The sequence below is a fragment of the Phocoena sinus genome, chromosome 15, assembly GCF_008692025.1.
Source record: "Phocoena sinus isolate mPhoSin1 chromosome 15, mPhoSin1.pri, whole genome shotgun sequence".
Lineage (NCBI taxonomy): Eukaryota > Metazoa > Chordata > Mammalia > Artiodactyla > Phocoenidae > Phocoena > Phocoena sinus.
The window spans coordinates 1,455,350-1,468,745 of NC_045777.1; the positions used below are offsets into that span (position 1 = coordinate 1,455,350).

The 13,396-nt window shown below is 56.8% G+C and overlaps 1 protein-coding gene across 2 annotated transcripts in view; it reads left to right on the top strand.

Moving 5' to 3' along the window:
* LAMA5 (laminin subunit alpha 5) overlaps nt 1-13,396 on the top strand; it is a 52,694-nt gene that overhangs the window by 17,839 nt on the left and 21,459 nt on the right. Inside the window, exons 7-24 of one of the 2 annotated variants that reach the window (XM_032604344.1) lie at nt 2,131-2,246; nt 2,581-2,699; nt 2,785-2,875; nt 3,097-3,231; nt 3,421-3,483; nt 9,700-9,840; nt 9,922-10,059; nt 10,150-10,284; nt 10,368-10,502; nt 10,586-10,723; nt 11,223-11,275; nt 11,502-11,607; nt 11,753-11,805; nt 11,896-12,001; nt 12,434-12,533; nt 12,694-12,850; nt 12,984-13,122; nt 13,246-13,388. In XM_032604344.1, the coding sequence (XP_032460235.1) occupies nt 2,131-2,246; nt 2,581-2,699; nt 2,785-2,875; nt 3,097-3,231; nt 3,421-3,483; nt 9,700-9,840; nt 9,922-10,059; nt 10,150-10,284; nt 10,368-10,502; nt 10,586-10,723; nt 11,223-11,275; nt 11,502-11,607; nt 11,753-11,805; nt 11,896-12,001; nt 12,434-12,533; nt 12,694-12,850; nt 12,984-13,122; nt 13,246-13,388 (2,068 nt within the window). The remainder of the gene's footprint in view (nt 1-2,130; nt 2,247-2,580; nt 2,700-2,784; nt 2,876-3,096; nt 3,232-3,420; nt 3,484-9,699; nt 9,841-9,921; nt 10,060-10,149; nt 10,285-10,367; nt 10,503-10,585; nt 10,724-11,222; nt 11,276-11,501; nt 11,608-11,752; nt 11,806-11,895; nt 12,002-12,433; nt 12,534-12,693; nt 12,851-12,983; nt 13,123-13,245; nt 13,389-13,396) is intronic. The other variant, XM_032604345.1, reaches the window with a different exon arrangement.

A 13,396-nucleotide genomic window follows, 5' to 3' on the forward strand; every position in this document is an offset into this window, starting at 1 on the left:
CCTCATGAGCTAGTCACCTCCCGAAGGCCCCCCTTCCAAACACCATCGCTTTCAGGGTTGGATTTCACATGTGAATTTTGGGTGGACACGAACATTCAATCTGTGGCGATTGGTGATCACCCTTACATTTCTTTTCTAGTTCTGTCGATTGCAGTGGTAGCCCTCCCTCTTCAACAGGCATACTTGACCTCGCCAAATGCAGATTTAACTAGTTGTCTCCCTGGAGACCCAGGGTCCCAGAACACTAACCCCAGGCACGACATCTGCACCCAGCAGTGGATCCATCACCTTGACTGCCAGCTCCTGTTCTCTGTCCTTCTTGGCCCCCAGTGCATCCCTGGGGACGCAGCTTCCTTTTCCTTTAGTACTTTCCGTGAGAGTCTGTTAGTCCTTGAATGGCTGCTCTGCCCTCACTCTTGGGTGATAGTTTAGCTGGCTGTAGAATTCCTGGTTGATGGCTGGCCGTGTCTCTCAGCACTTGGAAACTGTCATTTCAGTCTCTTGGCGTCTTCCGGTGGTTGGGAGAGTCTGCCGTCATCTGCACCGTGGTCCCTCTGTGGGTTTTATGCCTCTTCTAGGTGTTTCTGTGACCTTGCCTCAGTGCTCTTCAGGTTTACTCTGCGTTGTCGAGTAGTGGACATATTTCCTGTTGCTCAAGGGTTGTGCTTTTTGCATTTAAAAATATGTGTCTTTGTTATTTCAGGACCGTTTTTGGCCATTGGCCCTCTAGGACTCTGAGCTCTCCCCTCGCTCCCTCTTTTCTCTTTCTGGAATTCCTGTTATACAGGTGGGAACGTGGGTGGTTTCCTTGGGTCTCGGGACTTCTTGTATTCCCACCTCTGCGTCCTGAGCTGCTCTCTGGATGGCTTCTTCAGTTCATTGAATCTCTCTTCAGCTGTGTCTGATCCACTGTGTAGCCCATCCTTTGAGTCTTTAATTTCAATCATTTTATTTTTCATTTATAGAAGTTCTGATTGGTTCTTTGGTCACATCTGCCTCTTTTTCATAGCATTGTGGTTTTTTATTATGTCTTAGATTCTTTTGGTTATAATCTCTAAACACTCTCTTTTTATGGTTTCTACTCAATTGCTCCATTAAATGAAGCTCCAGGGGTGCAGCCCTGCTGTTGGTTGCGTCGGTTGACCCTCTTGGGTTGTTTCTCTGCAGGTTCTTCTGCGGGGCTTCGTCCGTGTGATGGTGGTGTGCCCTGGGTTGGGAAGAATCCCTCCAGCGTGGTTTTTCAAGGGCTTTTGACAGACACCCCACTTTTTGTGTTAATTTCTTGGTTTAGGGGTGCCCTGACTCTGTAGATTCTTGAAAAACCAAACACCGGCCACAGGTTCTTCGTTACAGATCCTTGGCGCTTCCTGTGATGACCTCTCTGTGGCAGGTTATTCCTGCTTCCTTCCTGAACACCAAGGAGCAGTGGGGCTGAGTCCCAGGGCCCTGCAGCCCGTCGTGGGGGAGGGGCTAGAGCATGATTTGGAGCTCTGGGTCTCCTCTTCTTGGACTGGCTCCTGGGGGCTGCTCAGGACCTGCACGGCACCGCAGCTGTGGTGCTGACCCGGGACCGAGGGGCAGACGGCCCAGGGATGGGACTGTGATTCCTGCTCTCCACCTTGGCTGAGCTGAGGAGGTGTGTGCCGGAGATGGGGTTCTGTGCAGTGGGTGGCTGCAGCCTCGGTCCTCAGCCGCGGCCAGCTGTCCACCTGCCCACTGAGCCAACAGGAGCTGCTCTCCGGGACAGCAGGCGGGATTCCAGCTCTCTGACTGGTGTCCACCCCCGGCTGGAAGAGGAAGCCGTTCTTGGCCACTCGCTCCCGGGAAGGCGCCCTGGATACGTCGGGGCGTCTGGCTGAGTCCAGGGCTGCCTGCTGAGCGAGACCTGGGTCTCAGAGCTGGTCCAGGAAAGCCGTAGACTTGGCCTCGGGTCCTGGCTGTGGTGGAACTAAATCCTGAAGGGCCCAGGGCTCCAGGCTGATCTGCGGACAGGGGCCACCCGCGCCGACCGCTCAACACCCTGCCCCAGCTCCCACCCTCCGTGAAGGCCCTGCACAGCCCCGCCTTTCTCGTGTTCCTGGGGGCCCGTGGCGGATCTGAGCGCTTTCTGTGCCCGCGTGCCCCCCACAGGCTGCAGTGCGCTTGCCAGCACAACACGTGTGGGAGCTCCTGTGACCGCTGCTGCCCCGGCTTCAACCAGCAGCCATGGAAGCCGGCAACCACGGACAGCGCCAACGAGTGCCAGTGTGAGTGCCCCCGCACGTGCTCACACGCCAGCGCGGTGCTCACACGTGCGCTCACACAGGCTCTTGCACGTGCCGACGCCCACACGGTACACTCACGCACACACGTTCACACATGTACACTCTAGATACTCAGGTATACACACGTGTGTATAACAATACGTACACGGCTCACGCGTGTTCTCACACGCGTGCTGTTGGCACACGGGCAGCGTGGCACGTTCTGTCCCGAGCCAGGCCACGTTTGGGGTCACCCGTGGCTTGCGGGACGTGCCCCAGGGGTCCTAGTCGGGTGGGGTCACGGAGGCGTGCTGACAGCTGAGCCCCCACTCTCCAGCCTGCAACTGCCATGGCCACGCCCACGACTGCTACTACGACCCTGAGGTGGACCGGAGCAACGCCAGCCAGAACCAGGACCGCGTCTACCGGGGCGGGGGCGTGTGCATCGATTGCCAGGTGGGCGGGGTCCGTGTGAGGTCGGGCGGCGGGCTCTCGTGGGGGCGGGGCTGCCCCTGGACTCAGCGGCCCCGCTCCGCCACAGCATCACACCACCGGCATCAACTGTGAGCAGTGCCTGCCCGGCTTCTACCGCTCCCCAGACCACCCGCTCGACTCACCCCACGCCTGCCGCCGTGAGTGGGGCCGGCCCGGGTGGGGTGGCCTGGGCGGGGCCATTCCAAGGGGTGTCCAGGAGCAGGGTCTGCCCACGTCGGGGTGTCCTGGGGGCCTTCGCGGCTCTCTGGGAGGCCACGGCTCTCGTCCCACCTCCCAGGCTGGGGAGGCAGACGCTGCCCCTTCGCGGGGCCTGCAAGCCCTGGACTTGGGTTTCCCTGACTTCCCGCCCCCCGCCCAGGCTGTGACTGCGAGTCGGACTTCACGGACGGGACGTGCGAGGACCTGACGGGCCGCTGCTACTGCCGGCCGAACTTCACGGGGGCGCGATGCGATGCGTGTGCCGAAGGCTTCAGCGGCTTCCCGCGCTGCCACCGTGAGGGCGCGGCCTGGGGGCGGGGGCAGGCCCTGAGCCCCTGAGCATCCCCGCCTGCTGGGCTTGGAGCCGGGGAGGGGGCCCCCAGGGGGGACTCTTTCGTCCTGCCTGTACCTCCAGTGATGCCGAGAGACACGGGTGGCCGGGCACTGAGCCAGCCTGGCTGACACTTGCTGTCTCCTTCCTCAGCGGTGCCGTCCTTCTCTCACAATGACACGGGGGAGCAGGTGCTGCCGGCCGGCCAGATTGTGCGTAAGTGTCCCCCGAGGTCTCCATCCTGCCCTGGGCCCCACTGGAGCTGTGGGGCAGGAGGGGCCACACCCAGGCCCCCAGAGAGCGGGTATTTCCGTTTTGTTCACCATGTCTTGGTGGCTTTTAATTTCATGCAAATATTACGTATTTATGCTAGAAAACCTTGAAAAATATAGGTGAGCGGAATGCTAGAGAAGAGAGGTGTACAGAATCGCATCTCCTGCAAACAGCCTCTCCCCCCCTGCGTGCGCGCTGTGTTTATAAACGCCCGTGTGCGCTGTGCGCGCTGTTGTGTAATCGCGTCTCCCACCCACGCCATCCTGTAAACACATCATTTCGTGTTCCACGTTGTGCAGACAGATGTGGCTCTTGCTTAACCTGCTCTCAATTCTTGGAAATTTAGGTTCTTTCCAGATTTTATAAAAATAACACTACAGTAAACCTTCTTGCAACTAAAGCTTTCCATGAATTCTTAACTACTTCTGTAGCACACTTTCCTAGAAGAAGGCTCTGGGTCACTAGACATGCATGTTCAGGGACCTTCTTGGCCGCAGGTTGCCAAACCGCTCTCCTGACATAAAATCGTCTACCAGGTGGAATGGCAACAGCCGCGTCACGTGTGTTGGGCGTTGCTGTCACTACCCGGCAACATTCATTATCGCAGAAATCTTCTCATTGGTTCACTTTCCCACTTTTCGGTTTTCCTGGAATTGGGATGCGCCTTTCAGTTGACGGCTTATTGATGTCTAATTGGCCGGCGTTTTCCTTTCACAGCAGTACCAAATCGTGGTGTGTCCTATAATTGGTTGTGTCTTAGATCAGGTGGCATTTGGTATTTCCTTGGTTTTGGCTGCATTTCTTTGCCTCGTTTGCAAGGTTGAATCTTCCTTTTTTCTTTTAACATGTAAGTATTTACTTACGAATATATTTTGCTTACTTATTTATATATATTTTTTTCTCGGCCACACCACGCGGCATGTAGAGAACTTCCCCGACCAGGGACCAAACCCGTGCCCCCTGCAGTGGAAGCACAGTCTTAACCACTGGACCGCCAGGGAGGTCCAAGGTTGAATCTTCTCTTGCGTTTCGTGACTCCTGTTGCTTTCGCTTGTGAATTTCCCATCCGAGGTTGTGGCTCAGTTTTCTTTTCACTCGTTTGCTGCTAGGAGCTCTTTCTGTATTAACTGTATGATCTGTTTCTCACGCGTCACGTGCTTTTCTCCCAGTGGGTAATTTGCCCTTCCTGTTATTTTTTTCACTGAATCTGTTGACCTGGTTCTTCCTGGTGTCTGACTCGGTCATATCTCAACGGAGGTCCCTAAACCCAACTGTTTGCATATCTCTTGGTTCTTTGGCGGTTTTCTTTTTGACGTTTAAATGTTTAGTTTTTCATCGTGGGGTAAAGCAGGGGTCAGCAGGTTTTTTCTGAAAAGGGCCGGACAGTAAGTGTTTTAGACTCAGAGGGCCGTGTGTTCCCTGTTGCAAAGCTTCAGCTCTGCTGTTGTATGTTGCAGCTTGGAAGTGGCCATGGACCATGTGCAAGTGAATGGGCATGGCTGTATTCCAATAAAACTTTATAAACCAGGCACAGGCACCTTGGACTGAAGGTTGCCAACCCCTGGTGTAAACTGTTGAAAGTCCCTCCTTTCTCCACTGGCCCTTGGTGATTAGGCTGGTGCAGCATTTCACTTTCAATCTGTGAACCGTAGGATGAATTCTGCTAATATCCTTCCTACTGTGGACCCAGCATTGAGCATAAACGTTTCGTGTCTGTATTCGTGAGTGAGGCGGGGTGAAAGCCTTGTTGTTTTTTTGGTACCATCTTGTTTTGGTTTTGTAATTCATCTTGTAGAATACTTGGAAAACAATCCATACTTCGTTATGCTCCAGAGCAGATTAAAAATCACAGGAATTATCAGGCTTCCCTGGTGGCGCAGTGGTTGAGAATCCGCCTGCCAACGCACGGGACACAGGTTCGAGCCCTGGTCCGGGAAGATCCCACATGCCGCGGAGCAACTAAGCCCGTGCGCCGCAACTACTGAGCCTGTGCTCTAGAGCCGGCGAGCCACAACTGCTGAGCCCGTGCGCCTAGAGCCCGTGCTCTGCAACAAGGGAAGCCACCACAATGAGAAGCCCATGCACCACAACAAAGAGTAGCCTCCACTCACCACAACTAGAGAAAGCCCGCGTGCAGCAACGAAGACGCAGTGCAACCAAAAATAAACAAATAAATAAATTTATTTTATTTTTTATTTTTTTTTATTTTTTTGCGGTACGCGGGCCTCTCACTGCTGTGGCCTCTCCCGCTGCGGAGCACAGGATCCGGACGCGCAGGCTCAGCGGCCACGGCTCACGGGCCCAGCCGCTCCGCGGCATGTGGGATCTTCCCGGACCGGGGCACGAACCCCTGTCCCCTGCATCGGCAGGCGGACTCCCAACCACTGTGCCACCAGGGAAGCCCTAAATTTATTTTTTTAAAAAATCACAGGAATTATCAATTTCTTAAAAGCTTGTTAGAAGTTACTTAAAAAACCATCTGGTCCTGATACCTGTTTTCCCATGGAGAGCTTAGATGATGGTTTTCTTTTCTTTTATTATGTGTGTTTATTTTCTACCTCATTGTAAGTCAGTTTTAAATTTTTTATTTATTATTTATTTAGGGCTGTGTTGGGTCTTCGTTTCTGTGCGAGGGCTTTCTCTAGTTGTGGCAAGCGGGGGCCACTCTTCATCGCGGTGCGCGGGCCTCTCACTGTCGAGGCCTCTCGTCGCGGAGCACAAGCTCCAGACGCGCGGGCTCCGTAGTTGTGGCTCACGGGCCTAGTGGCTCTGCGGCATGTGGGATCTTCCCAGACCAGGGCTCGAACCCGTGTCCCCTGCACTGGCAGGCAGATTCTCAACCACCGCGCCACCAGGGAAGCCCAGTCAGTTTTGATTATTTACATTTTGTTAGCAAATTGCTTGTCATTTGTCTGTTTGAAGGTATTGACATGAAGTTATGCGCGACGTTCTGTACCTGATTTTAAAATTTCCTTTCATTCCTTTTGTCTATGTTTATTCTCTTTTTTTCTTTTTTTTCCTACCTTTCTTACACCCAACGGAAGTTTGCTGAGTTTATTGCTGTTCTCAAAGTGCAGCTTACTGATCTGCTGGAGTTTTTCTCTGTTTAGTTTGGGAGAGAGATTTTACTTCCTAATACGGAAAAAAAAATTTTTTTTTTAAGATTTTTTTAAAAATTATTTTTTTGGCTGCGTTAGGTCTTTGTTGCTGTGCGCGGGCTTTCTCTAGTTGCGGCGAGTGGGGGCTCCTCTGCACTGCGGTGCGCGGGCTTCTCATTGTGGTGGCTTCTCTTGTTGCGGAGCACCGGCTCTAGGTAAGCGGGCTTAGTAGATGTGGCTCGCGGGCTCGAGGGCACAGCCTCAGTAGTTGTGGCGCATGGGCTTAGTCGCTCCGCAGCATGTGGGTTCTTCCAGGACCAGGGCTTCAACCTGTGTCCCCTGCATTGGCAGGTGGATTCTTAACCACTGTGCCATCAGGGAAGTCCTAGTGTAGACAATTCTGAACTAAAACCATCTTTCTTTTTTTCATTGCAGTATAACTGGCACACATTATTATATTAGTTTCACCGCGATTTGGTATTTTTATATATTGTGGGATGATCACCACAGAAAGTCTAGCTAACGTCTGTCACCACACGTAATTACCATTTTTTTCTCACGATGAGTACTTTGAAGATCTAATCTCTTAGCAACTTTCAACTATGCAGCAGGTTATTATTAACTCCTGCCGCCATGCTGTACATTACATCGCCATGACTTGTTTATTTTATACCTGGAAGTTTGCACCTTTTGACACCCTTCACCCATTTCACCCAACCCCCAATCCCCACCTCTGGCAAATACCAATCTGTTTTCTGTATCCATGATCTCGATTGTGTGTGTGTGTGTGGTGGGGGTTTGGGCGGGGGTACGGGGGTTAAGATTCTACATATAAGTGAGATCATACAGTATTTGTCTTTCTGTACATTTTTTTAATTTATTATTTTTATAGCTTCTTGAATTAATTGTTATTTTTAGTCTTTCTTAATTATCCACAAAAGGTTTAAAGCGTTTTCTCTCAATCAGGGGTGATTTTATTCTGCAGGAAAGTGTCTGGAGACTTCTTTGGTTGTTATAACTGGGGGGGGGGGGGGTGGGGGTGGGGTGCCACTGTCACCTAGTGGGTGAGGGCCAGGGATCGTGCTAAATATCCTACACTGCACAGGACAGCTCCCATCCGCACAAGAAAGAGTTATCCAGGCCAGAATGTTACTGGTGCCAAGGTTGAGAAACCCTGGGTTAAAGCTATAAATTTGCTTCAGAGGGTAGCTTTGGCTAGCTGTCCCATAGGGTTGATATGCTGGGTTCTCACAGCTGTTCCTTTCTAAGCAGTGTATCATTGCAGTTTTCATTTTCCTTTTGATCCGAGTTGTTTAGAACAGCGTTTGTCATTTCAGCTGGTTAGGTTTCCATTCCATCCTTATTTTGATGGTTCAGTCCTAGTTTCACTGCATCATGGTCAGATTTTATCTATTTATTTTAAATTATTATTTATTTTAATTTTATGTATTTTTGGCCACGTTGGGTCTTCATTGCTGTGCGTGGGCTTTCTCTAGTTGCAGCGTGTGGGCTTCTCTTCGTTGTGGTGCGTGGGCTTCTCTCTCACTGCAGTGGCTTCTCGTTGCAGAGCACAGGCTCTAGGCGCACAGGTTTCAGTGGTTGCAGCACGCAGGCTCAGTAGTTTCAGCGCTCGGGCTCTAGAGCGCAGGCTGAGTAGTTGTGGCGCATGGGCTTAGTTGCTCTACGGCATGTGGGATCTTCCCAGACCAGGGATTGAACCCATGTCCCCTGCACTGGCAGGTGGTTTCTTAACCACTGCACCACCAGGCAAGTCCAAATCCACTCTGCTGTTAATTTTTGTCACATTCTGGGAACAGTATATTCAGTTTTTCTCTCTATGACAATGGTTTTGCCAAATTCTCATCCCAATTACTATAGTTTTAGTTTTCAACACCCCTGGACCATACGTATCCTGCTTTTCGAGCTTTGCGTATGCTACATCTCTTGAGGCAAGTCCTTCTTCTCAACACACAACATCCCTCTTTGTCTCCACGAATGCTTGTGCCTTGGGCGCTCCACGCTCCCCTTCTCTGTGTCTGTGCCACCCACTCTCCCTTCTGGAAGCTCTTTGTTTCCTGTCCAGATCCTTGGTTCAAGGTGCATTCTTTCAGAAGGACATGACTGGATTCTCCTTCAAGAGTCCAACCGATGCCTTTGGGTTTATCTCGTGAGAGGAGATGTGGCCCGGCAGAGGGACTGTGGCTGCTGTCAATTTGGGTCACACCTGCCCCAGTTGTATCATTTCTCTCATCCTGCTTAAATTTTTCCTTTCCCGACTTTTGCTGGATTGACCAACAAAACGTGTTTTGGTTGGTTTGTGTTTTCTTCTCCAAGGGTTTGCGAGTTCTGTTTCTGTCTTCTGGTCTGGCCCGAGGTTACCCTTATGTTTTGACAAATACTGAACCATTATTCCACGTCAGTTACAAAAATTAAATAGTATTACCCCGTTTTTGTGCATCAGTTAAGACATTTAGCACACTTTTTCTTTTTTATTCCTGATCCCCAGAATTATTTATGAAGAGTAGAATTTTCTCTTCACTTTGTTAGGATTTTGTTTTTGCATTCTCTCTGGTTGTGTCAATGCCTGCAGTTGACTTGGTTTCTACATTACACACAACTAATTATGTGTCGTGGTCCTGATTTCACCTCAGGCCACTGTTTTCCCAAAACATCAGCTTTCCCTTGTTGGGTGTTTTTTTTTTTTTTTTTTGCGGTATGCGGTCCCTCACTGTTGTGGCCTCTCCTGTTGCGGAGCACAGGCTCCGGATGCGCAGGCTCAGTGGCCATGGCTCACGGGCCCAGCCGCTCCGCGGCATGTGGGATCTTCCCGGACCGGGGCACGAACCCGTGTCCCCTGCATCGGCAGGGGGACTCTCAACCACTGCGCCACCAGGGAAGCCCCCTTGTTGGTATTTTTAAAGTCTTTTTCGTTTTGCATGAGTGCAGTGTCAAGTATAAGGAAAGGAGTTTTGTGGAGAAGGGAGGGGTTTGTTTTTGGGGCGGGGGTGGGCGGCTGGGGTCCACGGGGCCCCTGAGACTCCTCCCCCCCACCCCCCCACAGACTGTGACTGCAGCGCCGCTGGGACCCAGGGCAACGCCTGCCGGAAGGACCCACGGGTGGGGCGCTGCGTGTGCAAACCCAACTTCCAGGGCACGCACTGTGAGCTCTGCGCCCCGGGCTTCTACGGCCCGGGCTGCCAGCGTGAGTCCAGCTCCGTCCCCGTCTCAGTCCCCTCGTGGATCCCAGGAGCCCAGCCCCTCTGTGACCACCTTCTCCCTGCAGCCTGCCAGTGCTCCAGCCCCGGTGTGGTGGACGGAACCTGTGACCGCGACTCGGGCCAGTGCACGTGCCGGGCAGGATTCGAGGGGGCGGCATGCGACCGCTGTGCCCCTGGCTACTTCCACTTCCCCCTCTGCCAGCGTGAGCGCAGCGCCCCCAGTGGAGGGTGGGAGGGGGGCTGGGGTCTCGGCCTGCCTGGCTCAGGGCCCCGTGCACCTCTCGGCCCCGCAGTGTGTGGCTGCAGCCCCACAGGGACCCTGCCCGAGGGCTGCGATGACGCTGGCCGCTGCCCTTGCCGACCCGAGTTTGACGGCCCCCACTGTGACCGCTGCCGCCCGGGCCACCACAGCTACCCCGAGTGCCACGGTGAGCAGAGGGCCTCAGGGGCCCTGGGCGGGGTGGGAGGGCCACCCGCAGGTCCCCAGGGCCTGACCCCGAGTCCTCTGCAGCCTGCGCCTGCGACCCCCGGGGTGCCCTGGACCAGCTGTGCGGGGCAGGCGGGGTGTGCCGCTGCCACCCCAGCTACGCGGGTGCCACCTGCCAGGAGTGCAGCCCAGGCTTCCACGGCTTCCCCGACTGTGCCCGTGAGTGCCCTGGCGGGAGGGGGGCGGGGGAGGGCGTGTGCCCACCGCGTACTCACACCCCGCTCTCCTCCCCCCTCCCCCAGCCTGCCACTGCTCCCCCGAAGGCTCCCTGCACACAGCCTGCGACCCCCACAGCGGGCAGTGCAGCTGCCGACCCCGAGTGACGGGGCTGCGCTGTGACGTGTGTGTGCCCGGTGCCTACAACTTCCCCTATTGCGAAGGTGAGGCTGGTGCCGTGTGTGTGTTGGGTGCTGTGCACGTCACGTGCTGCACGTTCCACGGCCGCCCTTGTGCTCTGTGCGCGCGCGTGTTCACGTGGTTCACGTGCTGCGTTCACGAGTGTCCGCGTGCCGTGAACGTCCGTGCGTATCTCCACGTGGCTCTTGGACATGCCTGTTTACTTGCATGTGGTCACGTGCTGTGTGTCTGTTCACGCTTGTTCACGTGCTCTGGGCTCACGTGACTGTTCGCACGTGTTTGCCTGTGTGTGTGCTCATTGCGGGTTCATGATCGCGTGCTGTGTGGTGGGGGAGGGCACATGCCCTCACGGCTACGGGGCCCAGGGCATGTAGGCACACGTGGTTTCTTGCCTGTTCACATGTGTGGGAGGCGTGTGTGTTGGCTCCCATGGAGCCTCGGGTCCTGGCCAGGCCTGGGGAAGCCCTTGGCCGTCGGGGTCAGTGACTGAGTAATGACGGTGGCCTGGGCATCTCTCCACAGCTGGCTCCTGCCACCCTGCTGGCCTGGCCCCAGCCGATCATGATCTTCCTGAGGTGAGCCCAGGTCAGCCCTCTGGGGCCGAGGCCATCACTTCCAGAGGGACCATCACTTCCTCAGCTGCTTGGTTGCCATGACAACCCCAGAGCCCATTTGTTCACCTGGCCGCTCCTCTGTCCTCACTGTAGGGTCGTGCCAGAGATGGGACAGGGCTCCGGGGCTGAGGGTTTGCGGGTAGGAGGGCAGGGGCCCACTCTGACCCTCAGTCTCCTCCTTTCCCAGGTGCACATCCCCTGTAGGTGCCGGGCTCACGTGGAGGGGCCAAGCTGCGATCGCTGTAAACCTGGGTTCTGGGGGCTGAGTCCTAGCAACCCTGAGGGCTGCACCCGTGAGTCTGCCCGGAGTGGGTGTCGGGGTGCTGGGGGAGACCCCTGGGGTGGGGGAGGGCTGGCTCCACAGAGCTGGGGTGAGGATGGAGTTCAGGGCCTCCTGCCCCCTGCTCTGCTCTCAGGCCCACTCTGCCCCTTCCCCAGGCTGCAGCTGTGACCCCAGGGGCACACTGGGTGGAGTTGCTGAGTGCCAGCCGGTGAGTCTGAGGACCCAGGTATTGGGGGCCGTGGGAGCCGCGCGTAGGGACCCTCCCCTGCCTGGTCCCACCTTCTCCCTCGGCCCCCAGGGCAACGGCCAGTGCTTCTGCAAGCCCCATGTATGCGGCCACACCTGCGCGGCCTGCAAGGACGGCTTCTTCGGGCTGGACCAGGCTGACTACTTCGGCTGCCGTGGTAAGCGGCCGCTTACGCGGCCCTCGGACCACATCCTGGGGGATGCTGAGGCCCAGAGAGGGACAGAGGGGGCAGGGACCCAGCCAGGGCCTGGGCACGGCATGGCACTTGCCGAGCTGCTTCTAGATGCCCGGCCAGACCCGTGCCGGGCGTGGGAGTGAGGAGGCAGGTTTCACCCCTCGGTGCTTCCCCCTTCCAACCCTTTCCCCTGGCGGCAGGCGTCACTGACCGATCCCAGGGCCCTTGCCCCTGGACTCAGAGCCTCTGTTGTCCAGGGACCCAGGCAGCCCCTGGGGGAGGAGAGGCGGTCTCTCAGCTGAGCCGCTCTTGGCGGAGAGTGGGTGGAGCACCGAGGCTGGGCGGGGGCTGGCGGGGGCAGGCGGGGGCCGACGGGGGGGCTGGGCCACATTGACTTGCTCCCTCCCGCCGCAGGCTGCCAGTGCGACGTTGGCGGAGCTCTAGGACAGGGCTGTGAGCCGAGGACAGGCGCCTGCCTGTGCCGCCCCAGCACCCAGGGCCCCACCTGCAGCAAGTAAGTGGGTGCCCCCGCCCCGGCTGGGCGGGCGGGCGGGGGGCTGGGCGGCAGCTTGCCCCCCGGGCTTCTCCCTGGGGGCCCTGGTGAGTGGGCAGGGCCAGTGCCCGCCCTGCCCAGACCGGATGCCAGCTGCCCTGACCAGCCCTGCCGTGGCCAGGCCGGCGCAGGACCACTACCTTCCCGACCTGCACCAGCTGCGCCTGGAGCTGGAGGAGGCGGCCACGCCCGAGGGCCACGCCGTGCGCTTCGGCTTCAACCCTCTCGAGTTTGAGAGCTTCAGTTGGAGGGGCTACGCGCAGATGACACCCATCCAGGTGGGTGGGGCCTGGCTGAGTGCCCGCTGTGGCTGGCCGAGTGGCGGGCAGGCCCCTGAGGTCGCAGGGCCAGGCCGGGAATGGCCCGGGAGGAGCAGCCCCGACGTTCCACGCCCACCCCTCCCCACCGCAGCCCAGGATCGTGGCAAGGATGAGCGTGGCCTCCCCTGACCTCTTCCGACTGGTCTTCCGCTACGTCAACCGCGGGCCCGCGAGCGTGAGCGGGCGGGTCTCCATGCACGACCAGGGCAAGTTTGCCACCTGCGCCAGCTGTGAGTGCGGGGGGGCTACCCTTGGGCCCCGCCCCACGCGCGCCTCGCCCCCGCACTGGGTGGGAGGCCAGGCCCTTCCCGCTGGCCGTGCTGTGCCCAGGAGGCTTGCCGTCCCCACCCCAGGCGCAGAGCAGAGCCAGCCCGTGGCCTTCCCGCCCAGCACGGAGCCTGCCTTCGTCACCGTGCCCCAGAGGGGCTTCGGGGAGCCCTTCGTGCTGAACCCCGGCGCCTGGGCCCTGCTCGTGGAGGCCGAGGGGGTGCTCCTGGTGAGACG